Source organism: Pteropus vampyrus, unplaced genomic scaffold (assembly GCF_000151845.1).
Source record: "Pteropus vampyrus isolate Shadow unplaced genomic scaffold, Pvam_2.0 Scaffold383, whole genome shotgun sequence".
Classification (NCBI taxonomy): Eukaryota; Metazoa; Chordata; class Mammalia; order Chiroptera; family Pteropodidae; genus Pteropus; species Pteropus vampyrus.
In genome coordinates, this window is record NW_011889164.1 from 229,208 (window position 1) to 244,599 (window position 15,392).

A 15,392-nucleotide genomic window follows, 5' to 3' on the forward strand; every position below is an offset into this window, starting at 1 on the left:
GAGCCTGGCATGTGAACAGTGCTCCTTCCTGACCACAGTACAATAGCCACCTGTCATGAGTAATGGGAGGCAGACATCATCAGAGTCTGGTGCCAAAACACTACCTAGGCAATGTCCCACCCCTGCCATTTTTTAAGTGTCTAACTTCGGACAATTTACTTAGGCTCTCTATACCTAAGTTCTCACATCTGTAAAACGGGGTTTTAATAATAGTTCCGACGTCACTGTGTGAAGTTTAAGTGGGATAATGTACATGAAGCACCTGGCACCTATATCATACCTGATTCGCGTTAGCTCTTGTTACTGAGGTAGTCGCGCTCCAGATGCAGAAACCCTGTGTACTAGAGAGTTACTGACTGACGTATCAGACCTAGTCTACCACCCCACTATCTGTGTGGGTCCAGGGTGCACCCTTAACTGGTACCATCACTGGCAGAATGGACATTGTCTGTAAACCCAAGGGCATACATTCCAAAACAGCAGCACGGTTATTACGTTGTACAGATGAAGTAAGTGTCAGTCTTAAAGCAGAGAGGAAAAGCATGTGTGTAGAAGGAAGGAATATGGAAACTGTATTTGTTTTCCGAATTCAGTGAGCAAGTAAAACATAAGCCTTTTTAACTTTGTAAAATACTTACTCTTATTTTATTCTCTCAGCAACTTGCTAATAGGGAGGGCAGTTTTTATTACCTGCAGTTTAGAAATGAGGAGACTTGAGTCATAAGACACAAAATGACTTAAACATGCAGCTGTGAGGGGAAAGGATCTGGGTCTGGAATCCAGGGCATGGGACCCTCGCCCTCTGCAGCCCTACGGGTGACACTGCCATCGTCCACTGAGAGTGACTACCTCCTGCTTTTTTTTTTTTTTTGACATCTTTCTACTGTTTTCAATCACAGTTGCCATTCAATATTATATTAGTGTCAGGTGTGCAGCACGGTGGTTTGACATTGATAATTTACAAAGCGATGCCCCCAGTAAGTCTAGAACCCACCTGGCACCGTACACAGTTCTTACAATATATATTGCCTCTTTCCATTTTGAATAGTTATGTGTCACATTAGAACAGAATGTTGGAATTTTTAAAACTATGTATCATCTGGGTTGTTTTAGAATATGAGAATATTGTTTTATTCATGTTGTCCCTCTCAGTGACCCGAGATGTGATCATTTAGGTTTTCTCATGTTCAACTTTTGGAGAGTAGAATGAAATCAGCTTCTTTTTAAGCAACTGACAAAAACAAACTTGAAATGTTTAATCAAAACTGAGAACTTTTGGCTCAAGTATTGGGAAATACAGGGATGGATCAGATTTCAGGCACGGTGGAGTTTAGGGACTCAAATCTGTATATTTTACCTGCAAGATTTATTTAAAGTGAGGTGTGTGTACATTCAGCAGTGAATCATGCCTTTATCCAAATGTTCTTTTAATGAATTAAATAAGTGTTTTGGAGTCAGACAAACCTATTTTGAATTCAAGCACTGATACTTACAAAAATAGCTTCATCTATATGAATCGACAATATCATGGCTTAATAACTCAATATGAGGTCTGTTGTTTATATATTGATAATAAACCTTTTTGTACTCTTGAACAAGACTAAAAGTCTTGTATCATTTCTGTGAGCCACTGTGAGCTTCTGATTCCTTATCTGTAAAATGGAATAATAGCACCCAACCTGATCTATCTATAAAGATACTTAGTAAATATTGATTGCTGGCTCTCTTCCTTCTTCCTTTACAATGCATCTTTTAAGTAGACTTTATTATTTTTAGAGCAGTTTTAGGTTCACAGTAAAATTGAGCATAAGGTATAGAGACTTCTCATATGCTCCCTGCCCCAAAACATGCACAGCCTTCCCCATGATCAATATCCTCCACCACATGGTACATTTGTTACAGCTGGTAAACCTGCGTTGACACAGTCACCCAGAGTCCATAGTTTATATTACAGTTTACTCTCAGTGTTGTACACTCTGCGAATTTGGATAAACGTACAATGATATCATTAAATGATGTATATGGCACATCCATCATCATAGTACCATTCAGAATATTTTCACTGACCTAACAATCTTCTGCGCTCTGCTTGTTCATCTTTCTTTCTCTCGACCCCTGGTAACCACTGATTTTTTTTTTAACTGTCTTCCTAGTTTTGTCTTTTCCAAAATATCATATAGTTGGAATCATACAGTTCGTAGCCTTTTCAGATTGGCTTCTTTCGCTTAGTAATGTGCAATTAAGTTGGCTCCATGTCATTTAATGGCTTGATAGCTCATTTCTTTTTTGTGCTGATACTGCTCTATCATCTGGACACGCCACAGTGTGTTTACACTGTCACCTGCTAAAGGACATCTTTTTTGCTTCCAAGTTTAGGCAATTATGGCTAAAACTGCTATAAACATCCGCGTGCAGGTTTCTGTGTGGACATAAGTTCTCGACTCCTCTTGGAAAATACCAAGGAGCATGATTGCTGATTCATATGGTAAGAGTGTGTTTAGTTTTGTAAGACGCCGCCAAACTGTCTTCCTGAGAGGCTGCACCATTCTGCAGTCCCCCAGCAGTGAGTGAGTTCTTGTTGCTCCACATCCTCAGCAGCATTTGGTGGTGTCAGTGTCCTGGATCTTGGCCATTCTAGTAGGTGTGTAGTAGGATCTCACTGATGTTTTCATTTGCATCTCCCTAATGGCACATGTTGTGGAGCATCTTTTCATGTGCTTATTTACCATTCGCATACCATTTTTAGGTGAGGTGTATATTAAGGTCTCTGGCTCATTTTTTAATTGAAATTTCCGTTTTCTTATCATTCAGTTTTAAGAGCCATTTGTCATTTTGGATAACAGTCCTTTATCAGATAAGTCCTTTGCACATATTTTCTTTCAATGTGTGGCTTATCCTTTTCTTTTCTTGACCGTCCTCCGCAGAGCAGAAATTTTTTGATTTTAATGAGTCCAGTTTAACAATTATTTCTTTCATGGATCATGCCTTTGGTGTTTTATCTAAAAAGTCATCACTGAACCCCAGGTCATCTAGATTTTTTTTCCCGTATTATTTCCTAGGAGTTTTATAGTTTTGCATCTTACCTTTAGGTCTATGATCCACTTTGAGTTAAATTTTGTGAAGGCCATAAGTTCTGTGTATAGGTTATTATTATTATTACTGCATGTGGATACCTAGTTGTCCCAGCACCATTTATTGAGAAGACTACCCTTGCTCCTTTGTATTGCATTTGCTCCTTTGTCAGGATCATTTGATTTTATTTATGTGGGTCTATTCCGCACTCTCTGTTTTAATGCAATTTTAATTGAGTTTATTTTACACATAGCAGTTTAGCAAAACATGGATTCCCTAGAGTGAAGCATAGTTCTAATATAAAAACATGTAAAGGGCATCGGGAGGGAAAGTTCATTAATGATTTAATATCAGCATGTTCTAGAAATCCCATAAGCCATCACTCAGACACCTGCCGAGAGTCATGAATTAGGAAAAACCCACACTACACCTTGCATGGAATTATAGCTCCATTAAGTTTTCACAAGACTTACAGAAGAATCCTCAAAGAGTATCATCTCTCTAATTTTTAATTCTCCAGACTATATTTGAGTCAAGCTTAGCAAACTTATCTAAAAGAAGGTTTGAATTATTAGAGGGATGACAGGGAGGAGTAGGTTGATTGAAGGCACTCAAAAGGCTCATTGAAGCCCATCTACCTTTCCCGTGAGTTCGTCTGTACTGTCACCATGGTGTTCCTGAGGGGGCGGAAGGGAGGGGGGCACCAAGTTCTCCTGACATCTGGGGCTCAACATGCATTTTAGAAGCTGAGATGGCAGTCACAAAAAGAGCTGGGTGAAACTATATCCCAATCGAAAAAAATACTGAAGCCTGTATAGCTTTGAAGTGTAGCCGCTGTCAGGACGTGAAAAGTAGGGATACGTGGACACACGTGGGGAACGCCTCGATAGGCCTGCGAAAACAGCCTGGAGCTAAATTCCTGGGAAGAACATAAAGCTTTTGAGAATCAATATGGGTGCAGGATTTGGGCTCCATTCATTGTATTGAAGCAAAAAGTTGAATTTCACAGAATAAGGCTTCAAAATCTCATCACTTCTCTCCCCTCATCTTCCCCCTCCTTGTGCCACTCCAAGCATATTTCTGTGTGTGGCCGACGGGTGAATGGAGCAGAGATCTCAAGGTGGCCGGATGCTCCGCCCCTGGGTCTGCTATTGAAGTCCAGGATGATGTGCACAATTAGCACAAAGTATGCCTTTAGGATCAGAAGTGGGCTGTGGAGCCAGACTTGGCTTTCCACCCCAGCTCTGATCATTTTCACTCCCACCGTGGACAGATTACGTAACCTTTCTGTGCCTTAATTTCCTCTTCAGTGCAGTGGAGTTAGTGTTGCCATCTTGGAAGTAATAATGTTAACAAGATAACAAATTTTCTGCCTTTGGTCCAATGCCTGGCACTCAGCTGTAGGGATGAGATTTTAGTGTGTTATCCGAAAGTCCTTGGAAGGCAGGAGCCTTTTGTTTACGGAATGAATAGAAGGTACCAGCGGGCTCCAGAGTAACTCTCAACCTACAGCAGCTACTCTCCAGTTTAGAGTTCCAGGCCTGTGATCACCTGGCACTGAGCATTCGTACAAAGCCACAGTGCTGAGTGTGGCCATGTGTCTAATAGTAAATGGTCAGGAACACAGTACCGGCAAAGGAGGTCTCTGTGTAGAGACCCCGACATGATATTATGAACCATTTGGCAAACAGTTTACTCATTTTTAGCAATAAAATTTATCCAGAGTTATATCTGTCACGAAGCTATGGACAGCCTCATCGCGTTTTGAGGGAGTGGGGTGAGATGGGGGAGAGGGGTGAGGGGGTGGAGGGTGGGGGGGGTTCTTCTCTCTGCTGATATTTCATTTAGTGACCTGGTAGTGGGCCCTGAGGAATAAACTCAAGGACTAAAATGAGGGACAAGGAGAATCACCTTCCAATATCCCAGGGGTGCCAGATGGAAAAGGAAGTTGATATGCTTGGGGGTGTCTAATTCCACAAATATTCCTGCAGTGATGCCTGAGGAGCTGCTGAGGGAGAGGAAAGTCGAGATCCACACTTACAAAGCCTTCCGTTTGCTTGTGGAACCAGCTCTGGACCAAAAAGGAGAGCAAAATGGAGAGCTTAGACCAGCCCCGGGCCGGTGGTGATTTATGCAATAACTTTGTCAGATTTGACACGGCTAAATCTTTTTTAGTGAGAATAGATTTTTGTTTATGGTATTGTAATTTATGGACTCTGGAAAAGTGGGTCTATCATTGATTAGCCATGTGATTGGCAACTTCATTCACCTCTTTGAGCTTCACAGTCCTCACCTACAAAGTGGACGTAAGCCCCACAACCATACGACACACTGCACACAAACAGCAGGACAGCCCTCCTCACGGTCAGCACTCAACACCCAACAGGTCCTCTAAGTCCCTTGCATCCCCATTTCATCCCTGGCTCTTCCCCTTCACGCTCCAAGATCCTGATTGTATTTTCTTCTGCATCCCTTTGGGGTGTGGCTCCCTAATTTCCTGGTTGATAAGTATCTATGCATCTCTCACTGCTCAATGAAATGCTCCTGTCCTAACTCATGTAGCCAAAATCAGAAGTTCCTTTCTCCTGCTCTCACGGCATTGTTGACACACACCTCCTATGCTTTGTGTTAAAATTATTGTGTTTCCTTCCTGAATTCCTTGTAGGCGAGGACTGTCATTTTTGGATTTGTGTCATGGCCTCTAACGTAATGTGAGGCAGATATGAGACGCCCAGTAAGTATGTGTTAAATGAAGGGCAGAGATCAAAGAAGTACATAGTGCTGTCCCCTCCTGGGGAGAAATCTTGTCCTGCTGGAACCCTCTCCCCTTTCGATGTGGAAGACAAGACTTCATGTGTGGGTTTCCGGTAGCCAGCCCTATTTTCTACTCCGACCTTGGAGACTGTCACGTGTAAGTGACACAGACGTGTCACATTTCTGGGACAGAACTACCCATTAGGGGCCAAACTGTGTCCTCTCAGAATTCATTTGTTGAAACCCGAACCCCGAGTGCCTTGGAGTGTGACCTAATTGGGAGAGAGCATCTCTACAGAGACACTCGTTGAAATGAGGTCATTAGGGTGGGCCTAATCCAATGTGACTGGTGTCCTTATGAAAAGGGGAATTTGGATGCAGAGTGGTGCACAGGGGGCAGACGGTGTGAAGAAACACAGGCGTGACGGCCACCCACATGCCAGGGAGGGGCCTGGGCCATGTCCTTCCCTCTCAGCCTCAGAAGGAAGCAGCCCTGCTGACAGTTCAATTTCGGACTCTCGACCCGCAGACTGAGAGACCGTACATTTCTGTTGTTGAAGCCCCCAGTCTGTGTTCCTTCGTTATAGTCACCTTAGCAAGCTAACGGACACCCTAACACCAGGCATTCACACTGGGAGCCTGGCGGCCTGGTCCTGGAAGCGGACGGTTCACAGCCTGAGCCAGGAGTGTTGTGTGTTCAGACAGGGCCAGTTCTCTGCCTTCAGCATTTTTTCTGCTGCAGAAGCTTCTGAGCATAGAAATGAGAACCCCTCATTTGTGCATAGGGACTAGATGTTGTCTCTTTGAGAAGGTAGTAATTGTTCACAGAATTTTTAAGTAGATTCTTACATATTTTAAATGTTGCTGTATTTAGCGTGTCTTGTGACTGTCAATAAGAAATAACATTTACAAAAGGAACAGCAGATTCCTTGTTTTGAGTTTCAAGTTGAGCAAAGCTGGAGGAAATGCCAAAATAACATGCAAATATTAATATGCCATATGTAAGGCTTCTTGGAATTTTTTTTTCCGAACTGTCAAGAGAATTTAGTCTCCCTGTCATTATTCCCGAGTGTTTATTTTATTATTTTTTAATTAGAATCTGCTCTGAATTCCATTACATGGGCAACAGTCCCCATTGGAGCTCACCGTTATTCCTTTTGTTTGTTTGCAGGAAATTTCGACTGGGTAGGGAATGATTTTACCCAGAATGCGGGCACGGGCCTCGTTATCAACCAGGCGGATGTGAGGAACAACACGAGCATCATTAAGCAACTTAAAGATGTGTTTGAGAGGGACTGGTACTCACCCTACGCCAGAAGCTTACAGCCGACCAAACAGCCAAACTGCTCCAGCCTGTTCAAACTCCAGCCCACCTCCAACAAAACTGCCACTTACAGTGCGAGTGGGAAGGTCCCCGTGAGTGCATAACACGGACAAACACACTGCAGGACAGCGCGTATTTCATATTTATATATAAAGGGCCTGAGGAGAGAACCCCAATTTAATATGTCTTTTTTTAGGGAAAAAAGCACACTTATAGAAAACAATCTCTGATCGCCATGTAATATCTAACAATATCTTAGCGGGGCATACATTACATTTAAGACTTTTGTATTTGTTACTTCCGACAGAATGTCATTTTGGCTTGGAAGTTAGTTTTTACGTTTGCATACCAATTTTAAGCCTTTGATGCCTCTTTGTTTCTAGTTTTAGAACTTTTTCTGTTGACCTACCTGGTCAGTTCTTAGGACGCTTCGCATGAAGTAAGCTCTTTAACACGATTCTCAGAACTGCTCACTTAGGAGAGTGGGATTCCACCCGAAGAAGAGATCAAACCAAGTATTTATCCTTGTCAACCATCTCCAAGACCTGTACAGTCACCTAAGGGTGAAATTCTCACGCCAGCCTTCAGTACTGGTGAAAATACCCTTTCTGCGTCCTTATTCATTTTCCTCTACTACCATAGCTTTTATTTTGTATCATTTTCTCTTCTCACAAAATGTTCTTAGGATACAGTGTCTCTATATTCACCTCAACACTAGTTGCAAGTATGATAATATCTTTGGAAAGTGTATGATTTCCTCGGAATGGATACAAAATGGAAATAGCAATCTTTAATTTTCACCTTTCAACTGCATTTTTCCCTGCCAAGTTGGTATTTTAAAACCACAGCCAGCAATATGTATCCTTCCTCTCAAGCTCAGAAAATTATGTAGCCACCTGCTAATATCTAGCAAGCTATTAAGTCTGCATCATGCGAATAGAGTAGTTTTTCATTTTTTTTTAGTTGATAGTATTTTAAAAGAACGATCTCTATGCGTCAGTGGATTTTAATTTCTTTAGAATCATTATGCTGTTAAGAGTATGCCAGCAAACGTTTATAGAGCTATTTAATATACCTTCTGCTATTTAATATACCAAATGCTTTTCAGAGAAATGCAATTTAAATACTGCGCTTAACATATTTTACTAAGAAACAAAAATCCTGGATTATCGTTCTATAATGTCGTTGTGTGTCACTGTTTTATATCTATACAATATATTACCCTATATTAATAGAGACTGTTGCTACACGCGAGAGAGGCATGGCCTCTTCACAGCCAGAGCAGGTGGCCCCATCTCAGGGCTGCTCCTGAGTCTCTGTGGCCTGGAATAGTCCTGTGCCCCTTGGCCTCCGGTTTCCATTGGTAATGTAGGGACAGGAAATACCTACCTCTCGAAGATGTTGTCATGGTAGGAAACATTTATAACTTGTTTTGAAATCAAAAGAAACTATATAAATGCTAAGCATTATGATATAGAATCTTTTTCTTGAAATAATCTTTGTGGTATCCTGATAAAATCAATACCAGGTTCTCCCAAAGAACCTACACAAAAAAAACATGTTCACACCTCCCAGCTGCGAATGTGGAGGAACGCAGCAATGGAGCTTGGGGTCATCATCGTGTTGTCAGTCACTTTGTCATAGATAACAGCAACGCAAAACTGGGCATCGTGCTAGGGGTCATCTTCAAGACTGGCATGTCCATGTGTTTTTGGAGCAAAGAAAAGCAATCTAAATTACTTTTTTCTATTTCTAGATTTGATTTCTCATATGCCAGGAGGAGTGAGGAAGGAATCCTTGAAGCTTCCAATGGTTTTGCTTGACATAGAATGGCTACTGTTGGTCATCTAGCAATCACATAACTTCCTTTCTTGTTGTTTCCAAGTATTGCTTTACTGGATATTTAACAAACAGTGGAGAGAGCTGGAAGACAGCTGTATTTTAAGGGTAGCATGTTTGTATGAATGACTGGGGGATTCTTAATGAAATTCATCAATAATGGCCAGCCCATAAAACTCTAAATATTTACCATATACCCAATTCTTGTTTGAGTAGGGACATTATCCAGACAATCATCTCAGTAAAGGAAAGGTGTTTTTGGTGATGGTTAAAAAAAAAAAAAAAAAAAAAAAAAAACAGAGAGAAAAAGCAAAAGAAAGCAAGAAAAGAGGAAGCATAGAGACAAACATACCAAGTTCAAACCTGGGCAGAGAAAAGAAACCTGGTCGGAGTTCTCAAAGGACATATGAAGGGAGGAGAGATGGTTACTTTCTTGTTAGTTCCCAAGTTGTCTCCTGGGGTATTTGTCACAGCCATGGGACAGCAATATGCCTGGTGTAATGGAGCCCCTTCACTCTCACTATTTTTTGCATGTGATAGGAGAACAGAATTTTGTCCTCTGTGAAATGAGCATCATTGCCATTTCCTTCTGAGTCCCATCAAAAAAGTAGCATGAGAACCTGTGCCTGGGGTGTTTTCACCATCCACCAGCAGCAGCAGAGCCCTGCTTGGCCCAGCAGCCCTCCTCCTCAAGGAGGTCCAGACAGTAGCTGCCAGGTGACTGACTCCAGGAGTCAGGGGGTCCATAGAAGGCAATGCTGGCCTTCTTTGGCAGCCAGGAAAATGTCCCCTGTGTAGAGAGTGTCCTAAACGGTCCATGTCTCCTAAGAGGAAATTTAATTCTGCAGAACTTTCTTTTTCCTGTGGATGCTTTGCCTACCCCTCCAGAAGGAGTCTTCCTCTATTTTAGGCTGTGCAAAATAGACTACCAACTTCCATTTCCTCCACTCAAACGTCCTAGGATTTATTTCCCAGGGGATGGGGGAAGGAAAGCAAACACACTTTGAGACTATATTTTTGATTTTGGTGTGACTAACATTAACTTAGTGCCTTATTTATCCTTGAGCATTGATTTTAAACGGTGATTCACTATATGAGAATATTTCTGCTTACTGTGGAGTTCAGTACGCACTGATGGGCCTTCCAGTTGAAAACTTACATGAGTGACAGTTTTTATGCAACCTGCCCTCCTCCCAAGTCACACAACTTTGATCACCCCCAGATCAGATCACTGACACACGCTGTCAAATATCAGTACTATTGACATCTATTATACTGCCACTGTCCAGTAGCATATCAAATAATTGAATCACAGCTTATGAAACCACTGGAGAAGGCATGGAACATTCTGGGTTATATCCAGGCTCTGTAAACTGCACACTTCGGGTACCTGAAAATAATAGGTGCGAGGCACCCTGAGAATGCCCTCACTGTCTTTAAAGGACCTTGTAAAGAGATGCTTATGGGACTTCTAGAGTCTTGTAGGATGCAGAATAAAAACTAGCTTCTTTAAAAAGTCAAAGCAGACTCAATGAAAGAAATGAAAGGACCGCGGAAAACTGCATCTGCGTAGCTTGGGGCATCGCTTTTCCCATCCGGGCTGTGTTTATGCTGTCGATTGTAGCGTTTCTGATTTGGTTCTTAGTGAGATGGGTCTGATCACATTTTGGGTTGGTCTTACCCTTTGGAAAATGTGTTTCGTTATTGCAGTTACTGGTTTGTTAAAAGTGCCTCGCTGAACCTGGGACTGACAGAAACTCATCGCCTGCCAGCCTGTGGCTATTCTTAAGTGATTTTGATTATTTCTGAGTTTCCTGTTTGTTTTTAGAAATGTTTATGGAACTAAATTTCAAGGGAAAATAAAAATAAAAGACTATAAGGATTTCTTGATAAGATCAGACCCAGGGTCCATCTGTCTCAGGAATTCTATCCCAGAATCTGCCTTTTTATCATATATATGACCACTTGTGTGAGTTTCTTTGTCCAAAATTCATTCCATTATTATTAACATTTAAGTAATGTAAAAAGCTGTCTTCACTCACAACAGAACGGTTTTCTTCTATAATGAAAGATTCTTTGCTATTGCTTATTTAAACTCAGTCCTTTAAAAACAGCCCCATATATTGTGGAAAAATGTTCAATTCTTTGGTTTTCTCTACTTATTCTCAGTGAACTAGTATACTTTATTATAAGCCTTTTGGAGGAGAAATTAAGGTAAATTGGATAAATTAATCCATTTTCAGCATTTTTCTATTTGCTGTGATTTAGCATCTTTTCTTTTCTTTTTATATGTTGGTAACCAAATAGCTATTTATCATTTTTGCCTTATTGGTTTTAAATTGGTGAAAGCTTTTCAATAATCTTTAAGTCAACCCCAGTGCATAGCTTGCCTTTCCCATTTGAGAAAATTTCCATCTTTGGCTAAATTATGAAAATATTGTTTATTTCGGTTTTTTGTTTGTTTGTTTGTTTGTTTGTTTTTTATGGTCACTAGACAGGTATTCTTCAGAACCTTCTTGAGATTGTAAAACTGAATTTTCTTATTTTTGATCCAGTTGCAGTCTTGTACTTACAGAGTTCTAAAAAAGTTACTGATCACTTATGCTCCTTTTGGCAATTTGATGAGAAAGAACTGTGACATTTAATAGGCTGTTATGCATTTTCTTTTGCTATGTTCAACTACTAAACTTCTAATTCTTTTACAAAGGATATCTTGAATTTTTAATGTTTCTTTATGTAAATAGGATGAAGTTGTACCTGGAGATATCTATATTATTAACCTTAAGATACCTAAATAAATTGGTGTGATAAAGGGCTGAATTTGGGAGCATCATTAAAATTCTCAAATCTTTCAAGTGCTCCAAGTGCTCCATTTTTTCAAAAGTAAATATTATATGTTTTTGTTTTCATTCTGAGAGATGAGGCATTTATTTCTCTCTTCAACTTGATCCTAGAAACGAACCACTCTCTTACAAGCGTCCAAGCTGTACTCTGAGTGATGAATAAGTAAATGCAGCTGGCCCAATGGGCTATGTTCTCACCATTTTGCATATTTGCTCAAGGAGGCATCTTTGTAACAGTATTTCCGTTTTTATATAAAAAGTTTGTTTTCAATATATCTTGATTTTGAGTAAATAAATTATTATTTTTTTTAGTGAAGAATCCACTGTAGAGACCAGGCTGTACATTCTGGCCCAGTGACAGAAAAGGCATTTATAGATACAATTTGAGCTGCCTCCTATACTTCCCAACCACACTCTCCTCTTTCCAGGCTCAACTCCATAATCAAAAGACCAGGTATCTGCTTAATAAATCCATATTAAATCACAGGTTTAGTGGATACTTTGAAAGCCATCCAAACCAACTCCTCCAAATGTACAACTTTCCTTCCCATTTGGCCTCAGAAGCTGAGAGTCTATCAAGCCAAATGTGTTTGAGTGCCGTTCACACAGAAGACCAACATGGAATACAATTATGTTGACTTGCTAAACAATTAGATTTATCTCTGAAAGAATGTGCATGGTATGTGATAAGGTGGGTACCTTTTTATAAAAAGAAGAAATTTGAAAATGCATACATTTTTTAAGGGTATCATTTGAGAGTTTAACAAAGGCTTGATAAAGCCAGCTTTCTGAATCTGCATAGTCAATAATTATTTGATTTTATCGGCATTTTCCGAATCCTTTAATTTATGGCTTCTTCTTCTTCTTCCTTTTTTTTTTTTTAATTGGGCTAACAGTCTAATCCTGTGCAAGGAGTCCAGTTAAATTATAGTAAAGGTGAAGATTATTTGTGATTTGTTTTTATTTCATATGAAAGAAAAATTAGTAAGTGGAATAGTTCTCCTTTTATAGAACAGATATCTGGCTCTCAAACACATTCCTTTTAGCTTCAGACATGTTGAAAATTTGTTAATTCCCTCACAGACTGTACTATCACCATAGGTAGAATGTACTGAGGAATAGTTGAGAAATTCTAAGTTTATAAACACAAACACGGACACATGTAGTTTCTAATTTAGAGTGTCCATGTAAGTATACAATAAGTTTTGGGATTATGACCTCAATTTTCAGGATTAAAAATATTGAAATCATATATGACTTTCCAGTATGAATGGGGGAAGATCTTTAAAGACAACTCAGAAAATATGTTCCAACAACATTCATGTGACTCAAAGTTTAATTTATAACTTCACTTACTTTCACTTAAAAGTACAGATTATCTGCTTCTTTTGAAAGTGCATGTTACTAAAGGCAACATCTCCCCCACCAAATGTAATAAAAGAAAGGCAGTGACGTGGTTTCAGGGAGGTTATGGTAGCGATAGAGCACCATGAGAAAATGTCACTGTGAAACAGAAGCTGTTTTGTCCCCAGCAGTAGAGCTGTGTGTTACCATGTTCCATGAGTGGGTCTGTGCTTGTCCTGGAGAGAGCACATCCATGCTCCTGCATAAGTAGAATTATGTTTTCTGCCCTGTGAGCACTCACCACTGGTCACAGCTAATTGTGCCAATGTTCATACCTGACTCAAACCCATTTTTAGGCCAGAGTGCGGCCTAGGGAAGGAGACATATGCAGCACTGATGTTGGATGACACCTGGCCCAGCCAACCAGAGCCTTCCTTTAGGGAATCTACATATGAGACACAGAAAACAAATGAGTAGTGCTAAGAGCAGCCAAAAGAGAAGAACTGAGTCACCTGATGGTATCACCTTAGAGTAATGGCAACTACTTCTTCAGTTAAGCCAAGTAGAGTTCTTGTGGATTCACTATTTCTGCTCTTAGGTTACTGGAATAATAATGACTAATTCCTGAACAACGAAGCCGGACTTTGTAGTACTGGATTGCTTTCTTATCTTCCTTATTTTCTTATGTATTGACACAAATAAACTCACATTAATTGAGATAACCTGACTGCATGCCTGCTCTTTGCCATCCGGAGGGGCCTAACACACATGCTAAATTGAAGCTGCCCACATTTCTAAGTAGCTTAGCAGTCAGTGAGGAAGTAAGAGCAGCACTGTGGTGTGCCTGTCTTCATGAGACATGGACTCGTATTGGAAATCTTCATGGTAAATCGCCTGGATCCACTGTATAAGTGTTAAGTATCAAATTAATTGTGACCAAATATCTTAGACTCATAAAGATGAATTAGGAGAATTGAAGATGGACATTGAAAAGCCATTCAGGAGATAACTGCATGATAGATACAGAGACTGTTGGAGCCGGAAATAAAATTTTTGAAGCCCAAACACATTATTTTTTATATGAGGAAAATGAGGCAGAGAATAACTGAGTTAAGTAGAGGCAGATGTGTTATAAATTTAGAAATTGTTTATAAATATGTATTCGGATGACTGGCTTAATAAATACAAAAGTTGTTAATATTCTAATATTCTAAATATTTGGGGATTTGTAGAAGGTGGAAGTAAAACTACCCCTGAGAGGTCTTACAAAGGAAGACGGGCCTTTAAGAGGCCATAGGAGGGATTGGAGAAGGCGGGGGTGGGGGTCAAGGCACGCTTAGCCTGGCATCTCTTCCTACTAGATTTAGGTAGGAATTAGTAACACCAGAAGAAGGTCTATAGCCATGAGTTCTGTTTCACATGGAGCCCATTGTGGGCACTCATTCAAAAGTGAAAAGAAAGCCTTTATGGTTTATATAACTACCATTTATTGTGTGTTGAAAATAAAATCCTTTTTTAAAGTTTGTCCCTCAGGCTGTTTGTTTGTAGTTATTCATATAAAAAAGATGCATGAGATAAGTCATTTAAGTCTAAGGTCTGCTGCAATTAGGAGCCTAATTATTTGTGCCACAGAGTGATGGTCAGTTGTATGTGTCAATTTGGCCAGGTGATAATTCCTGTTATTCAATAAAACATTGACCTAGGAATTGTCGTGAAGGTGTTTTGAAGAAGTGATTAAAATCTATAATCAGTTTTCTTTAAGTAAGGAATATTAGATAAACCGGGCAGGCTGATTCAATCAGTTGGGAGGTTGTAAGAGCAGAACCGAAGCTGTCATAAAGGGAAAGGAATCCCCCATCCGGACTGCAGGATTGGCACCTGCCCAGAGCTCCAGCTGCGCCCCGACGGCCCGGCCGGGGGACTCAGACTTACCTGGTCATCCCCCACAATCACCTAGCCAATCTCTCATGATAAATCTCTCTCTAATGTGTGTGCATAGCCTACTTATTCTATTTCTATGGTACAACCCTGACTGATAAACACAGCTTGAGCAATTCCAAAATCTTAGAGGCTTAAAACCACAGGGTTTGTTTTTTGCTCACACTGCTTATTCATCACAGGTTGGCAGGAACACTGTGCTGATTGTGACCACTCAGGGACCAAAATTGACAGAACAAATATTGCTGGTCACTATACCAGAGGGAAAGGAGATCTTT

General features: G+C 40.3%; 1 protein-coding gene across 5 annotated transcripts in view; it reads left to right on the forward strand.

Moving 5' to 3' along the window:
- Nucleotides 1–11,809, forward strand: part of PLD5 (phospholipase D family member 5) — a 212,331-nt gene extending 200,522 nt beyond the window's left edge. For 4 of the 5 annotated variants that reach the window (XM_023523199.1, XM_023523202.1, XM_011379997.2 and 1 more), the window contains one exon: nucleotides 6,998–11,809. In XM_023523199.1, the coding sequence (XP_023378967.1) occupies nucleotides 6,998–7,254 (257 nt within the window). In that variant the 3' untranslated portion in view covers nucleotides 7,255–11,809. The remainder of the gene's footprint in view (nucleotides 1–6,997) is intronic. The other variant, XM_023523200.1, reaches the window with a different exon arrangement.
- The last annotated feature ends 3,583 nt before the right edge of the window (nucleotides 11,810–15,392 follow it).